At 39.7% G+C, this 15292-nt stretch overlaps 1 protein-coding gene across 2 annotated transcripts in view; it reads left to right on the forward strand.

The window, feature by feature from the left end:
- Positions 1-15292, forward strand: part of LOC122552954 (filamin-A-interacting protein 1-like) — a 245339-nt gene that overhangs the window by 113113 nt on the left and 116934 nt on the right. For both annotated transcript variants that reach the window (XM_087991507.1, XM_043696264.2), the window contains one exon: positions 3757-3930. In XM_087991507.1, coding sequence (XP_087847633.1) covers positions 3757-3930 — 174 coding nt within the window. The remainder of the gene's footprint in view (positions 1-3756; positions 3931-15292) is intronic.

Raw genomic sequence — 15292 nt, forward strand, 5'->3', positions numbered from 1 at the left:
GGGTTGGGGGCCATTGTCTGTACTTGTAGTTTGTTTAGAGGCTGGGAATACTGTTATGCAGTTAGGTGGTTGGGATGGGGATGACCTTAGTGAAAAGGTCCTGGGGGATTTGAGAGAGCATGGAATTCCCAGGGCTGGAAATCATGATAAATACTTACTTTTTAAATTCTGTGCTATTTAGTACTGGTTTCCTAGAGGTAACATGCATTACTGTTGGCTTCCTTAGGGAAAACCAAAGGTGCAGCAGTGGCCAGAAGCAGGCTTTGGTTCCTGTTTTCACACTTGCAAACACTCCAACACCAGCTTCAGGCATGGTGAAAGGATATCACCAAGATGGCCTCCTGTGCATTTCCTGTAAGAAGTGTGCATGAGAATCTTAGACCTCATCCTTATCTAAAAACAGATACTATGTGGTTTAATCTAAGCTCTAAGTCCATAAAACACAAGAATAACTTTCTTAAAGCATAATATAGGCAGTTCTGCTACAACACATGTTTCTTCAACATGTATTAGTTTTAACGCAATTGAGGAATTTAGACCGTCATTTATACAATGTGAACTTTCTTACCTGTATTGGCTATAACATGATTCCAGCCCTGTTAGCTTAAATGGCGGAGCGATTACATGATTTTCTTACAACACGAGATCACACGAGAATGGAACTATTGCATTATATTAGGACTGATTGTACACCATTTCTTTAAACATAATTCTTCCTTTTTTAAAATGTGCTTTTAACGTTTTTCCCACTATGTGATTCAATCAATGGAAGAAAGTGATAAATAAAAAATGCTATTTTGATCAGCAAAAAAACTGGTCAAAAGGCTACTCTCATTATGATTTATTAACTAATAATGGCTTCTAGATATTTTATTTACTAATCAGCAATTTTGGAAATGTTATTACACACCTCTGGAGCAGGTGGAACTTGAACCTGGATTAGCTAGCCCAGAGGTAGGGATACTACCATTGTGCCACAAGTGCTCTAGTCATGGTTGCAATAATTGCAGTCACCTTGTAACTTTGTGGCAGAATAAGAGTGAGATATCTAGGAGCAGTTTTATTGGGTACTTGGCAGAATCTACATTCCATGGTTTGTCACTAGAATTTTAACTTCAAAAGGTTTCTGGCAAAGAAGACACAGTGTTAAAATTCCTCATGCAGGGTAACAGGATGTTGGTTTCTACTCATGATACTCAGTAATAAAGTTCCTGCTCTCAAGATTGCAGAAAGGGACACCAGAAATTAATTCTTATTGACCTAGCAGACTCAGTTTTGGACTGTGATAAATATCTAAACATTTTCCTGGTAGCTACCTAAAACATGAATTGGATTCCTTAGATGTATAAATGTGGTTTCTAAGAGCATACTTGGGTCCCCTTGGGCGGCACGGTGACACAGTGGTTAGCACTGCTGCCGCACAGCGCCAGAGACCCGGGTTCAATTCCCGCCTCAGGCGACTGACTGTGTGGAGTTTGCACGTTCTCCTCGTGTCTGCGTGGGTTTCCTCCGGGTGCTCCGGTTTCCTCCCACCATCCAAAGATGTGCAGGGTCAGGTGAATTGGCCATACTAAATTGCCTGTAGTGTAAGGTAAGGGGTAAATGTAGGGGTATGGGTGGGTTTCGCTTCGGCGGGTCAGTGTGGACTTGTTGGGCCGAAGGGCCTGTTTCCACACTGTAATCTAATCTAAATCTAAATCTAAATTGGGCTGAAATCAGGGGATAAACATCAGCTTTCATGGTTGCTATAACGCCCTCTTCTGATCATCACCTCCCAACTCTTATCACTTTCTCACCTTTTGTGTTTCTGCTGATGAAGCAAGAACCTAATATTTGCTGATATAAATGCAAAACCTATCTTTGAAGACAAAATGGCAAGTCACAAATTTCACTTTTGTGATGTCTGAGGCCCAATATCAGGTCAGGATCCTAACTGGAAGCTGCACTCAAATCAGTGTTGGTCGTGAAAATAGGCTGAGGTAAATTTCTACTTCTAGGCATTTCTCTACAGGAGATAAATACATTCAACCTAAACTGTCCATATGCTTCTAAATGGATCTACTCAAGACTAATGGAGATAGAGACTAATGCTTAGGTGGTCGTGAGGGAACGGAATGTAGATTAGTGTGGGGAGAAACAAAGAAATCTGGAGACAGAATGAAAAATTAATTGAAAGTTTTAGGAAATGGGGATTACCATTTGCAAATCTGAATTTAAAGGATAAAAGTGATGATTGGTCATGCCATTATTTGGACATAACTTCAAATCAAATTCTTATCTCCACCTTGTTAATGGATGCCTAAGTCCATTAATAGCTCTGGTAAAGTAGCAGTGGGAGAAAGTTCTTCTGAGCACATTGTGCTCATATGACAAGATGGCTGGGAATAATTTCCAGCCTGACACAGTATGTATAATTTATGCACAATATTCTGTGATATTTGTGGGTCTTGTGGTACCATGATTTTTAAGCCAAGTAATTCCACATTAATTTTATAACTACAAAATATAGTTCACAGTTAAAAGTAGAGTGGTTCACTTTAAAATAAACTTATGAATGACATATTTCTGATCTCACTCAATTATTTATTTTTCAATATATCACAGCTCTCTTTCATTTCCCATTTATATAAACGATCAGAGAGAAGGATGGGAGGGAGAAGCTCAGTGAACAAGGCCTGCTGTGACATTAATCCAGGTTTTTCAACCATTTCAGACAAGTGAGGATATTTCCTTTTTCCAGTGATCTAATTTCAGTGTTTTATCTAGTTGACACAAGATTTTATACTTCAATGACCACATAGATTCCATGTTTGTTTAAGCAGTTGAGGAAGAAGCGTCTTTGTCTGGCCTTGTGTAAACTATAATGAGAACCAACTCTTTAATCATACAATCACTGAGTTTTTGTATAATTAAATATCTAGAACAAGAAAGTTGTGCAGAACATCCATTTTTATGATTTGGTTTATGAGACTGCAAGAAAATAGAAGCATCAAATCAGTAGTTAGAAATAAGAATCATGTTGTTTGATAATGCAAACACATCACCACTCGCAATTTTGTAACACACATATATCAATTGGATTTTCAATCGGGGTGCAGGTACACAATAAAAATTGCCATCTTGGATGGTCACTAGAACAACAAAACAAAGTAAAGGCAGAAACAGGGAGCCGTCAATTTGGACATCTCCAATTAATATCTTGCTGAGTTCATTAATAGTCTTTGGGGCAGCAGATGGAGAGTATGGGATATGTTAAGTTGCAGCTGTCATGGACACAGTGTAGAGCTGGATGGGCTCATGAATGCATGCTGAATAGTAGTTCAAAAAAAGGGAGATTTAACCTCAACAAGTTGCACAGAGTTTGCCAACATTGGTGCTGAGAGTTTACATTTTAAGCAATGAACGGTTGGGCTCATGTAGGGATGTGAAAATGCTAGTATCACTTAGGTGTCAGGTGAGTAGACAAAGCTGTGGTCAACCAATAAGGATGAGCTGAACAAATTGAGATGGGAGCAGGATCCTCTGTCATTTGTGTAGTGAGCTTCAGCTGTCGCAGTCTCATTACTTTGGAGGCTGAGAGATATTGCTGTGAGAGAAAAGGAAGCTTCTCGTAACAAAAATATTTCAATGTAAGAAAATATTGCATTTTACTGAGTTATACAGAATGTTACTGTTTCCCCTGCTTACTCTTAGCCCTTGAAATGAAGCATTAACTTGTGAGCTAAATGTAAACATGTTTTTACTCAATTTCTACAGGCTCGAGAGGATGTTATTCACTTGCTGAAGTCGAACAAGATTAATCCGGAGTCTTTAGAGGCTTATTATGGTCTGGCCGTTCCTGAGACAATTTTACGGACATTGTACAGGGATGCCAATCAAGCCCAGGAAAAGAAGACAGGTGAAGATGTTTATGAGAAACCAATGGCAGAGGTAAGCTTTCAGGTTTGAATTATTCATGTATCGTGCAGGAAACCCTTAATCTGATGCATCACATCTGAGTGCTTTCACCTGGGCCCAATAAAGGATTAGTAGCCCATTTTAGGATGGGACTTTCAAAAATGACCTAATATTAATTTTAGCCAGAACTACACTGTGCAAGTTCTGACTAGTTCCATGTGTAATGTAATTGCAGAGATTCAGCCACTTTGAAAAATATCCCTGTCAGATTTAAATGATGCAGAGTCTCAGAATCTATTGAGAAACTTAAAGATAATCCCATCCTATAACAATGATGTAGGATATTTCCATAATGTTAGATGGTTCAGTAGATGGTGAAGCAGGTTACTACAGTCACTCCTGTAATGAATAGCTTCATAGCATCCTATCAGAAGCTCATAGGATTTTCTGTTTTTTTTTCTCAAGTTCCTTGTCAATTTCTCTATAATTTTACAGCTGGCACTTAAAGCACAGGGTTTACAAATGTAAAGCCCCAAGTATATAAAGCCGATAGGTTAGGATCCTTGTGGACCAGTGCTGGTGTCCATACCTCCAGGCCAGAAGAACTGGGTTTGAGTCCTACCTGCTGTACATGTGTTATAACATCTCTGAACATGTTGTTTAGAAAATATCTGTTAGGCTAAAGTAGGAACCTGAGACCAGGCATCCTTGCTGGAATATGTACCAATGGGCACATCCTACAAGAGAAAAGGCCAAAGCATTTGCAGTCATCTTCAGTCACAAATGCCGAGTGCATGATCTACCTCCAGCCACAATCTCTATCCTCACAAAGCCTAGCCAATTCAAATCACACCACGTGATTTGAAGAGAAGGCTGAATACACTAGATGTACCGAAGGATATAGGTTCTGCCAACTATAGGGAGAGGATGAAGTGGCTGGGGCTTTTATCCCTGGAGCATCAGGTGACTTTACAGAGCTTGGTAAAACTATGAGGGGCATGGATAGGATGAATAGTCAAGGCCTTTTTCCTGGCTAAGAGAGTCCAAACTAAAGGGCATAGATTGAAAGTGAGAGGGGAAAGATTTAAAAGAGACCTGAAGGTCACCTTTTTAATGCGGAGGGTAGTGCGTGTATGGAATAATTTGCCAGAGGAGGTTGTGGAAGTAGGAACAATTACAAAAGGCATCTGGTTGGGTACATGAATAGAAAGGGTTTAGAGCAAAATGGGTGAAATGTTGACAAACGGGACTCGAATAGTTTAGGATATCTGGTTGGCGCAGATGAGTTGGATCAAAGGGTCTGTTTCTCTGTTGTTAATCTCTGTGACTCCATGACTCTATAGTGCTGAAAATCTATTCTATACTAGCCAAGCTCCTAGTACAGTTACAACACCTGCATTTACTGGACAATGTGGACATTTTCCAAGGTATGTCCTGCCCACAAAAAAGGGAGAAGTCTGCTCCAGACAATTACTGGCCAATCACCCTAGCTTCAATAGTCATAAAGATCTACAACACAGCAAAAGGCCCTTCAGTCCATTGAGTCTGCACCAGTCAAAAATAACCATCTAACTATTCTAATCCCGTTTTCCAGCACTTGGCCCATAGTCTTGTATTCCTTTGTATCACAAGTGCACATCTTAAATGTTATAAGGGTTTCTGCCTCTACACCCTTGCAGGCAATGAGTTCCAGATTCCCACCACCTCCTGAGTTGACATGCTTTTCTCTTGCATCTCCTCTAAACCTTTGCCTCTAACCTTAAATTTAGGCTCCCTGGTCATTGATCCCTCTATGCCTCTCTCCTGTCTTCCCTATCTATGCCCCTCATAATTTTATACATCCCAATCATGTCTCTACCCAGTCTCCTTTGCTCTTAGGAAAACAGTCCCAGTCTGACCAATCTCTATTCATAACTGAAACTCTCCAGCCCAGGCAATATGCTGATAAATCTCCTCTGCATTTCTCTCCTATAATGTGGTTCCAGAAGTGCACACATTACTCTAGATGTGGCCTAAACAACATTTCTTACAGTTCCATCATTACCTGTCTGCTCTTAAACTCTATTCCTGATTAAGAAAGGCAAATATATCATATACCTTGTTAGTCACTTTGCCTGCTTGACCTGATACCTTAGGGGACTGTACACCAAGATTCTACTGATCCTCGGTGCTTCCAAGGTTACTATTGTTCGTCATGCATTCTTTTGCCTTCTTTCCCCAGCCCAAGTGCAACAATTTATGTTTATCCAGATTGATTTGCCTCTAATTAGTCCATTTGACCAGCCTGTCTGTATGATCTCTTGTAGTTTAAGCCTATCCTCCTTACTATTTACCACCCCACCAATTTTTGATTCACCTGTGAACTTACTGATCAATCTTTCTACATTCAAGTCTAAATTATTTATACATACCAAGGGCCCTAACACTAACCCCTGTGGGACCCCACTTGGCACAGAATTCCATTCAGAAAAACAACCCAACCATCATCCCCTGCTTTCTGACAGTTGTGGATCCAAGTTCTCAAATTTCCTTGGTTTCCAAGGGCTCTTACCTTTGCTATCAGTCTCCCAAGCAGGCCTTATCAAAAGCTTTTGTAAAGTCCAATTAGACTTCACCAAAAGAAAGTCTACGTCTACATATCTGGTCGCCTCTTTGAAAAATTCAGTCAAATTAGTCAGATGTGATTTCCCTTAACAAAACCATACTGACTGTTCTTGATTTAATCCCTGCCTCTCCAAGTGCAGAATAATCATTGTCCCTGAGAATTGCTTCCAATATTCTCTCCATCACTGAGGTTAGACTTACTGACCTGTAGTTTCCTGGTTCAAGTAATAAGTTCATGGAAGCTGTCATAAACTGTACCAACATGAACACTTACTCAGCAATAACCTACTGACTGATGCTCAATTTGGGTTCATACTTCAGGACTCAGCCAGTTCATGAGTACTGGAGCTAGCAAGCCATCCTTGGTGATGACTTTGAAGTCCTCCATTCAGACTACATCTTGTATCCTTACCATCTTCAGTGCCCGCTCCAGATGTTATACAATCCAAAATGAGATTGGATTCCACAAATGACATGAAACGAACTGGCTGTGACATCATCACAATGTTTGTCCAAGTGCGATATCAAGCTGTTTATTGAATTCAAATATTACTATCTGCTATGGTAGGATTTAAACTCTTGCCTCCAAAATATTAACTTGGTGTTCTGGACTACCACTCCATTAACATTACCACTATGCCACTGCCTCTTCCAAGAGTGGTATCAATGAGCCCTACCATAATTGAAATCAATGGAAATCAGGGTGAGACTCCACTAATTGGTGTCGTACTTTGCACAGTTAGGAAGATGACGTTGGTTATTAGTGATCAATCATCCTTTTCCAGGCCATAACTTCAGAAGTTCTTGAGAGCAATGTGCTAGACCGAACTATCTTCAATTGCTTCCTCCATGACGTTCCCTCCATGGTCATGACAGAAGTGGGAACTTTCACTTTTGATTGCACTGTGTTCAGTTCTGTTCACAACTCCTCAGACATTAAGCAGTTCATATCTACATGCATCAAGTTCAAGGCAACATTCAGGTTTGAGCTCATTAGTGGCAAGTAACCTTTACATCACACAAGGGCAAAGTCATTATCTTCGAGGAGAAAGTGAGGTCTGCAGATGCTGGAGATCAAAGTTGAAACTTTATTGCTGGAACAGCACAGCAGGTCAGGCAGCATCCAGGGAACAGGAGATTCGACGTTTCGGGCACAGGCAAGGGCCTGTGCCCGAAACGTCGAATCTCCTGTTCCCTGGATGCTGCCTGACCTGCTGTGCTGTTCCAGCAATAAAGTTTCAACAAAGTCATTATCTTTTCTACCAAGAGTGTCTAACCCATCTTCTATTGTCATTCAATAGTATTGCCATGGGTAAATCACCCACAATTAACAAACACCTAACTGGATCAGCCACACAAATACAGTGGCTACAAGAGCAGGGTAGAGGCTGGGAATTCTGAGCAGCTCATTGCCTGACTCTTCTAAACACTGCAAGACACAGAGTAGGAGTGCAAGGGAATACTCTCCACTGACCTCTAACCAAGATTACACATAGCACGATAAAATATCACATTTAGTTTGAGAGTAAAAATATGGCTGTAAAACAAGGATCTTAAAACTTTAAATGCAATTTAGAAGCAAGAAACAGTTAGCTAAAGTGGAGTAGAAAAATTGGTTAAAATGTAGGGAAGCAGTGGCAGATATTTAAAGAGATGCTTCAGAACTCTTAAAGATGTATTCTGTCCAGATGGAAAGAATATGTGAAGGATACAGCATCTGTAGCCAATTGAAGATGTCAAATCTGATATCAAATTGAAAGAAAAATCATCTAGGGCTGTGAAAGTTAGTGATTGTCAGCATTAGGCAACTTCTTTTATAACAGTAAAAGATGACTAAAAAATAAGTCAGAGATTTTAAAATGTGAAATTAGCAAGAAAAATATGAACAATAAAAGGTTCAATATGTGTACAAAAAGGAAGAAAGCAGAAAAGTAAGCATCAATACAGTACCTTAGAAGGTAAAACTAGTGAACAAATAATAGGAAATACAGAAATAGCAGACACTGCATAAATATCATATATCCATCTCTAGAAGACATAAATCATTCTAAGAATAGCAGAAAGTCAAGTGGCAAAGGGAGGCAGGAAATTAAAGCAAATATAATCACTAGAGGAAAGTACAAGGAAAACTAATGTAGCTAAAGTCTGATATTTGTCCTGCATCTCAGGGTCTTAAAAGAAATGGCAGTAGAAAGTAGAAGTATTGGTTAAATCCCTCAAAATTTCCTAGATTCCCAGTGGACTGAAAAACAACAGACATAAATCTCTATTCCAGAAAAGGTGAGGCAGAAAGCAGAAAATTATGAGCCAGTTAGCCTAGCCTCTGCCATTGCGAAAATGCAAGAATCTATTATTAAGAAAGTAAAGCAGGACATTTCAAAAATCATAATAAAGTCATCCTGACACACCTTGACTGAATGTAAGAAAAATTGTAGTTGACAAATTTGTTAGAATTCTTTGTAGATGTAACAAGCAGGTTGGATAAAGGAGAATCAAAAGATGTAATGTATTTGAATTTGTAAAGTACATTTATTAAACTGACGCAGTGGTAATGTCATTGGGCTAGCAACCTAAAACCTGGGCTGATATCCTGTGCTGAATTTCATCACAGCAGGCGGTGAAATTTGAATTCAGTAAGATGCTGGCCTAATGGAGGCTACATAACTACTGACAGTTATAAAATAAACTCATCTGACTCACTCATATTTTTCTGGAAAAGAAATTTGCTAACCTTATCTGGTCTGGCCTACATTTAAGTACAGATCTACTGCAATGCGGTTGATACTTAACTGCCCTCTGTTAGACTAGCCATTGATGTCACAAACAAATATAAATTTAAGGTGCTGCATAAATGGTTGATATACAAGGGAAGAATTAAAAATGCAGGGAGTGATATATTAACTTGTATAAAGGACTGGCTAATCAACAAGAAAGAGTCAGGGTAAGTGAGTCATATTCTGTTTGGCAACATAACTGGACTGCTATCTGTTGGAGTTAGAAATGGAGAACTGTTCTAAGAGACATTTAGGTTCAGGACAGTTCTGGTTTTGATTTGTGGCATGCTTATTGGACTGTTCTTCATCTTGGGGGGGCTGGAGTGAATTATTCCCACTCTGATACTATGTTGATTTAATTCTCTCCCTTCTTTCCCCAGCTTTTTGTGTTGTTGTTGCATTGCTCCTAGTCAACAGGAGATTATTTGCTTGGGTGATTAGGTTTATGAAATAGTAAGTTGTGTTCCTCTACCTTGTTTCCCTGCATCCCCCTTTCATTTTTTGTCGTTACACTGCACCTGGTGGGCAATGTTTGTAATTTGATTGAGTGATTTGAAAATGGATTGTCGAAATAAAAAAAACGAGGTGAGTTCTTCTCCATTGTAGTGTTGACTTCTGGACAGGGAAAGTATGCATAAGAGAAATGTGGAAATTGATGTTTGTGCAAAACCATGGATTTGCAAAATAATGCTTGAATATCACAGACTTGCTGCCTAATTCAGCATATGGCTATTGGTATATGAAACACAACCTGGCTGAAGGGACTGATCAATTGCAGTTGTATTCATTGACAAAAAGAAGATAAGGAAAACCAGTTGTGAGGAGGATAGAATGTTTGCAAAGTGACTAAGCTAGGTGAAATGAGTGGGCAAAGTTTTGAGAAGTCATATAAAGTGGGAAGTTGTCTCTTTTTTGGCAGGAAGCATAGGAGAGCAGAATATTGTTGAAACGGAGAGAGACTAAAGAATGCTGCAGTTGAAAAGGGATCTGGCTCTCAGTGTTCATAGGCATTTATATGACAGAGTGAATGAAGAGAGAATATTCCCTCTTATGGGGAAGAGGACAACTAGAAACCATAAATATTAAGAGTCAACAAGATATCCATTTGGGAATTCGGAAGAAGTGTCTTTATCTGAAGAATGTATGAATGTGAAACTTTCTGACAGGAAGAAGTTAAATTGAAATATATTGACATATTTAAGGGGGAGCTGGAGGGAAAAAGACTACAATGATTACAATGATAGATTTAGGTGAGAAAGATAGAAGGAGATCTAAGTGGCGCATACCGGTTAGACCAAAATAGCCTGTTATTGTACCATTAGATAATCGTGTATAAAATCCTTCTCAAAGGCACTGTACATGTCTAAATCTGTGGGCAACAAAGGCTCAAAAAGGCCGTAACACTATCACATTCTCAAAAGTGATTAATTGCTAGTCTTGGCAGTGATTCTCGTTTCCCAAGGATGAATAGATAAAATTTGTCACACAAATTGAATTTGTTTTTTTACAGTATTTCCATTATCAGTAGCAAGATATTCCTTTATATCAACACTGAGAAAAGACCCAGTAATTATTTGGTTTTTTGGTCAGTTTAAGATAGTGAAAAACTGTGTGCAGTCTTCCAAGGAGTTCAGTCTTAGAATATGAGCAGTTAGTAGTGCCATTATATTTAACAGATTATGTTGACACTTAAATTTTTATACAACAGATGAGCACATTGATCAAAGATCACCCATATGCATGTCTGTGTAAAGATCACCCTGCCTTCCTCTGGTTGTGTCCAGCAGAATACTACTTTTCATTTCTGTTTAATAAGCAAGGGAAAGTGTGTCTACAATGTCTGCTTTGAGAGGTGCCCGTGTAGAACTGCTGCTTGAGTCAGAATGTTAATATCATAGTCTGGAAACCTAGTGTTTAATCCAGGCTGATGATTCTGTGTGTGAGAGACAAAGACACCTTTTAGACAATTCTTGAAACTAATTACCTGACTGCTTTCTCAGGTAGATACAAAAGATCCCCTCGGAAACAAAGGGGTAAGTTTTTATTTGAGAGGAGCTGTTAAGCACCATAAGGAGGGATGCAAGGTAGTGAGGGCAGGGCACAGATATTGGAGGCCAGCTAAGGAAGTACAAGGAGGAGAAAATCTTGGGAGGGGCATGGTATCAATTGGCACAGGAGACGGTCAACTGGAGGTATCCACATTCCTTCTGCCCTTTCACTAATGTTTGAAGATTAAAACATACATATTGGTTACTCTTGTCTGCCTTCTACTACCCAGTATAGTAGTATTTTTAATCAACCTGCTAAGACATGTTATGATACACTTTGAAGCAGTTAGGTCTTCGAGGCCAGAGGCAGGGATGCTACTACGGCACCAAAATAATCCCTTTCTTAGCATCTGATATCAGATACGACCGGGTACCTTCATGGGATAGTTAAAGGCTTTTATGTTTCTCTCATCAACCCCAAGCTACACAGTTCTATGCTGGTGGGGGTGGAATGAAATTGTTTTAATTGTCACTTATTTAGGCAGTTAAGGGCTTCAATTAGATCTAAAATGGCATGCCAGCTGGTGACATGTCTCCCTGTTTTGGGTAGTTTGGAATAAATAGGAACAGGACTATACCATTCAGCTCCTCGAGCCTGCACCAACATTCAATAAGATCATGACTAATCCAATATTGCTTACAACCACTTTCTTGCCTTTCCCCCATAATCTTTGACTCCACTTGCCTATCAAGAGTCTATCTATCTCAGCCTTAAGTATAGACAAGGACTCTGTCTCCACATGTCTCTGTGGCAAAGAGTTCAGAAGACTCACAACCTTCTGATAAATGAAATTTCTCTTCATCTCAGTCTTAAATTGATGTTGCTTTGTTCTGAGACTGTGTCCTCTGGCCCAGGAGGGAAAATATTTTCTCAGCAATATGCCCATTAGGGGGCAATGCAAATTCCTCCCCATTGAATCAGCTCCTTAAATATTAATAAAAATCAAAAGAGATTTTATTGGCCAGCTGACTCAATGTCATTCATTCCAAGGGACGTTTTATAAGCTAACCCTTTCAGGTACTAACTAATAGCATAAGATGAGCTCTGTCCATTAAAGATATAAAAGACTGTACCTGCAGGGATCAACTCAGTGTTCTACTTTAGTTCCAGCTGTGAAGTTCATGTAGCTAGCAATAATGTGTACTCACACTCAAATACAACTGACATCTCACTAACGTCTACCATGTAACTCTGAGGTAATGTAAGTAGTTATTAACTACTACATAAGAAGCCTATCTGTTTATCAAGACGGAGACTTCTCACTGCCAAAGACTTTTTGTAGTCAGCCTTCTGTATTTGGTATCAGTCACTTAGACTGATACCCATGAAAAGGATAGATGGAAGTGAATCTTCCCAAGGCATCTTAGGTAGTTCTGCTTGCAGCGCTGGTATCTGAATACATACCATGAGGCACCCCGATAATTTATCATGATCCATTCTTATTCATGGCTGCTTCCCCGACCTCTGTGCATGTAGGAGCATGGCACTTAACACACTAGAGGGCCATTTTTAACATTTCACCCCTCAGCATTCTGCTCTGTGTACATTTGACCAAGGTGGTATTCACTTATGTTTCCCCTCTTGGGAAAACAACCCTGAGGCAAGGTAGAAGATCAGATGAGCAGAGCTTCCCACCCTTTGGGTCAGAGATTTCAAGCACCCTTTCAGGACTTGAAGGCTACAGAATGTGGATCATAGAGTCATGCAGCACGGAAACAGACTTTTCAGTCCTACCAGATCATACCGACCTTATCCCAAACTGAACTAATCCCACCTGTCTGTGTTTGGCCCATATCCTTCCAAACATTTCTTATTCATTTATTTTTTTAAATGTATTTTAAATGTTGTAACTGTACCCAAGCGGCATTGACCACTTCCTCTGGAATTCATTCCACACACAAACAACTCTCTGCATTAAAAAAAATTGCCCCTCATGTATTTTTTTAATCTTTCTCCTCTTATCTTCAGAATATGCCCCCAGTCTTGAAATCCTCCACTTTAGGGAAAAGACAACTGCTATTGACCTTATCTATATCTCTCATGATTTTATAAACCTCAGTAAGGTCACCTCTTAACCTCTTACACTCCAGTGAAAAAAGTCCCAGCCTATCCAGCCCCTCCTTTCCAGTCCCAGCAACAACCTGGTAAATCTCTTCTGAACCCGTTCTAGCTTAATAATATCTTTCCTATAACAGATGATACATTACTCCAGAAAAGGTCTCACGAGTGCCAAGGTGTGTCATTATATGGCTAAATAAGATGAAAACTAATCCAAATCCTTCTAAAATAGGCCTACGGCAAGTGGGCAAAGTGGGAGAGATTTCTGGTTAGGCAGACCTGATGGTAGCTGCAGTGCAATGTCCTCCCACATCCACAAGATTCCATGTGAAGTTCTTGCCATCCTTACTGTCCTTAGTAGCCACACACACAGATGACAAGCAACATGAGTTCGACTGGGACAACACTACTATTATAGGACAAGCCAAACAGAGAACAGCCAGGGAATTCCTAGAGGCATGGCACTCATCCACAGATTCTATCAACAAACACATCAACCTGGACCCAATATACCGGCAACTGCAGCGGACAGCTGGAACTGACAACTGGAAGTGGCAGAGACAAACCATTATAAATGCCAGAGGAAACATCACAGAAGCGCTTCACAGGAGGCTCCCAAGCACTGAGGATGTCACCTAGACAGGGGAACGAAACGTCTACAACAAAAATTCCTAGCTTGGCGAACAGAACCACAACAACGAGCACCCGAGCTACAAATCTTCTCACAAACTTTGAGTTCTTGCCATGATAAACATAATCTTCATTCGACACATAGTGCGAGGCAGAGATCTGACAGACTGCATATAAAGAAGGCAGAGCTGTTACATTTGTAGGAGGCCTTATTAAAAGAATTATTTACCAGAGCTATAACCTAGAATTATACATCATATATGCACTGTTACGTCTGGCGATCCAGTTCTTGTGCACCCCTATTTATTACCAATAATAATCTGTTCCTCTGACACAATGTATAATGTAAGGCATAATGTAAGGTTCCACAAGAACAGTAATGGATTGCAGCACTATCTCAACATCACTTCTATTAAGCTTTCGTCTCTCTGATCTGTCAAACTACTTGTCAAATATGAGCAGAAATTTTCTCCAATAAAGTTGAAGATGAAAACTATTTTTTCCGCCTTGAAATCAGCATATTTAGCATCATCAGAAGTCCAACTGACATCAGATTTATCTAAATGTAAATTGTTTTGTAAATGCAGTTGAGCATATAGAACACAGAATGTGACATCCATTTGCCTGGTATTGCAGCAAAAGTGTTTGGCAATTTTAAATAAACAATCTGACATCATGCAAACTCATTCAATGTTCATAATCCTAAAGCATTGACAGTTGTTTCTTGACTTTTAACTGCTTTACAGCTTAATAATCATGGTGCCTGGTTGAACTCAGGACCTTGGGTGGGGGTAGAACTCCCAGAAAATAAAGATTCCCTTATTAAATGCTGCAGTAAACTGAAATGGTTCAAAATGTGACCACTGACCTTGACACTGCATAGCATTGACTTTCATACAAAGTTGGTGAATACCATTGATTTGATATCACTGAGCAGATTAGTCCATTGTGCTCACAACTTACAACAAGTCCTAACAACTTGTAGCACCAAGGTCGAAACAGAGTTGAGAAATAAATGTGGTGAGCAAATTGCTTAGTCCACAATTCATGTACTCTTCTATGTTGAACATCATAGAGTCATAGAGATGTACAGTATGGAAACAGACCCTTCGGTCCAACTTGTCCATGCCGACCTGATATCCCAACCCAATCTAGTCCCACCTGCCAGCACCCAGCCCATATCCCTCCAAACCCTTCCTATTCATATACCTATCCAAATGCCTCTTAAATGTTGCAATTGTACCAGCCTCCACCACTTCCTCTGGCAGCTCATTCCACAC

Source organism: Chiloscyllium plagiosum, unplaced genomic scaffold (assembly GCF_037043375.1).
Source record: "Chiloscyllium plagiosum isolate Xiang-an unplaced genomic scaffold, Cpla_swu_hap1 HiC_scaffold_10, whole genome shotgun sequence".
NCBI classification, from domain to species: domain Eukaryota; kingdom Metazoa; phylum Chordata; class Chondrichthyes; order Orectolobiformes; family Hemiscylliidae; genus Chiloscyllium; species Chiloscyllium plagiosum.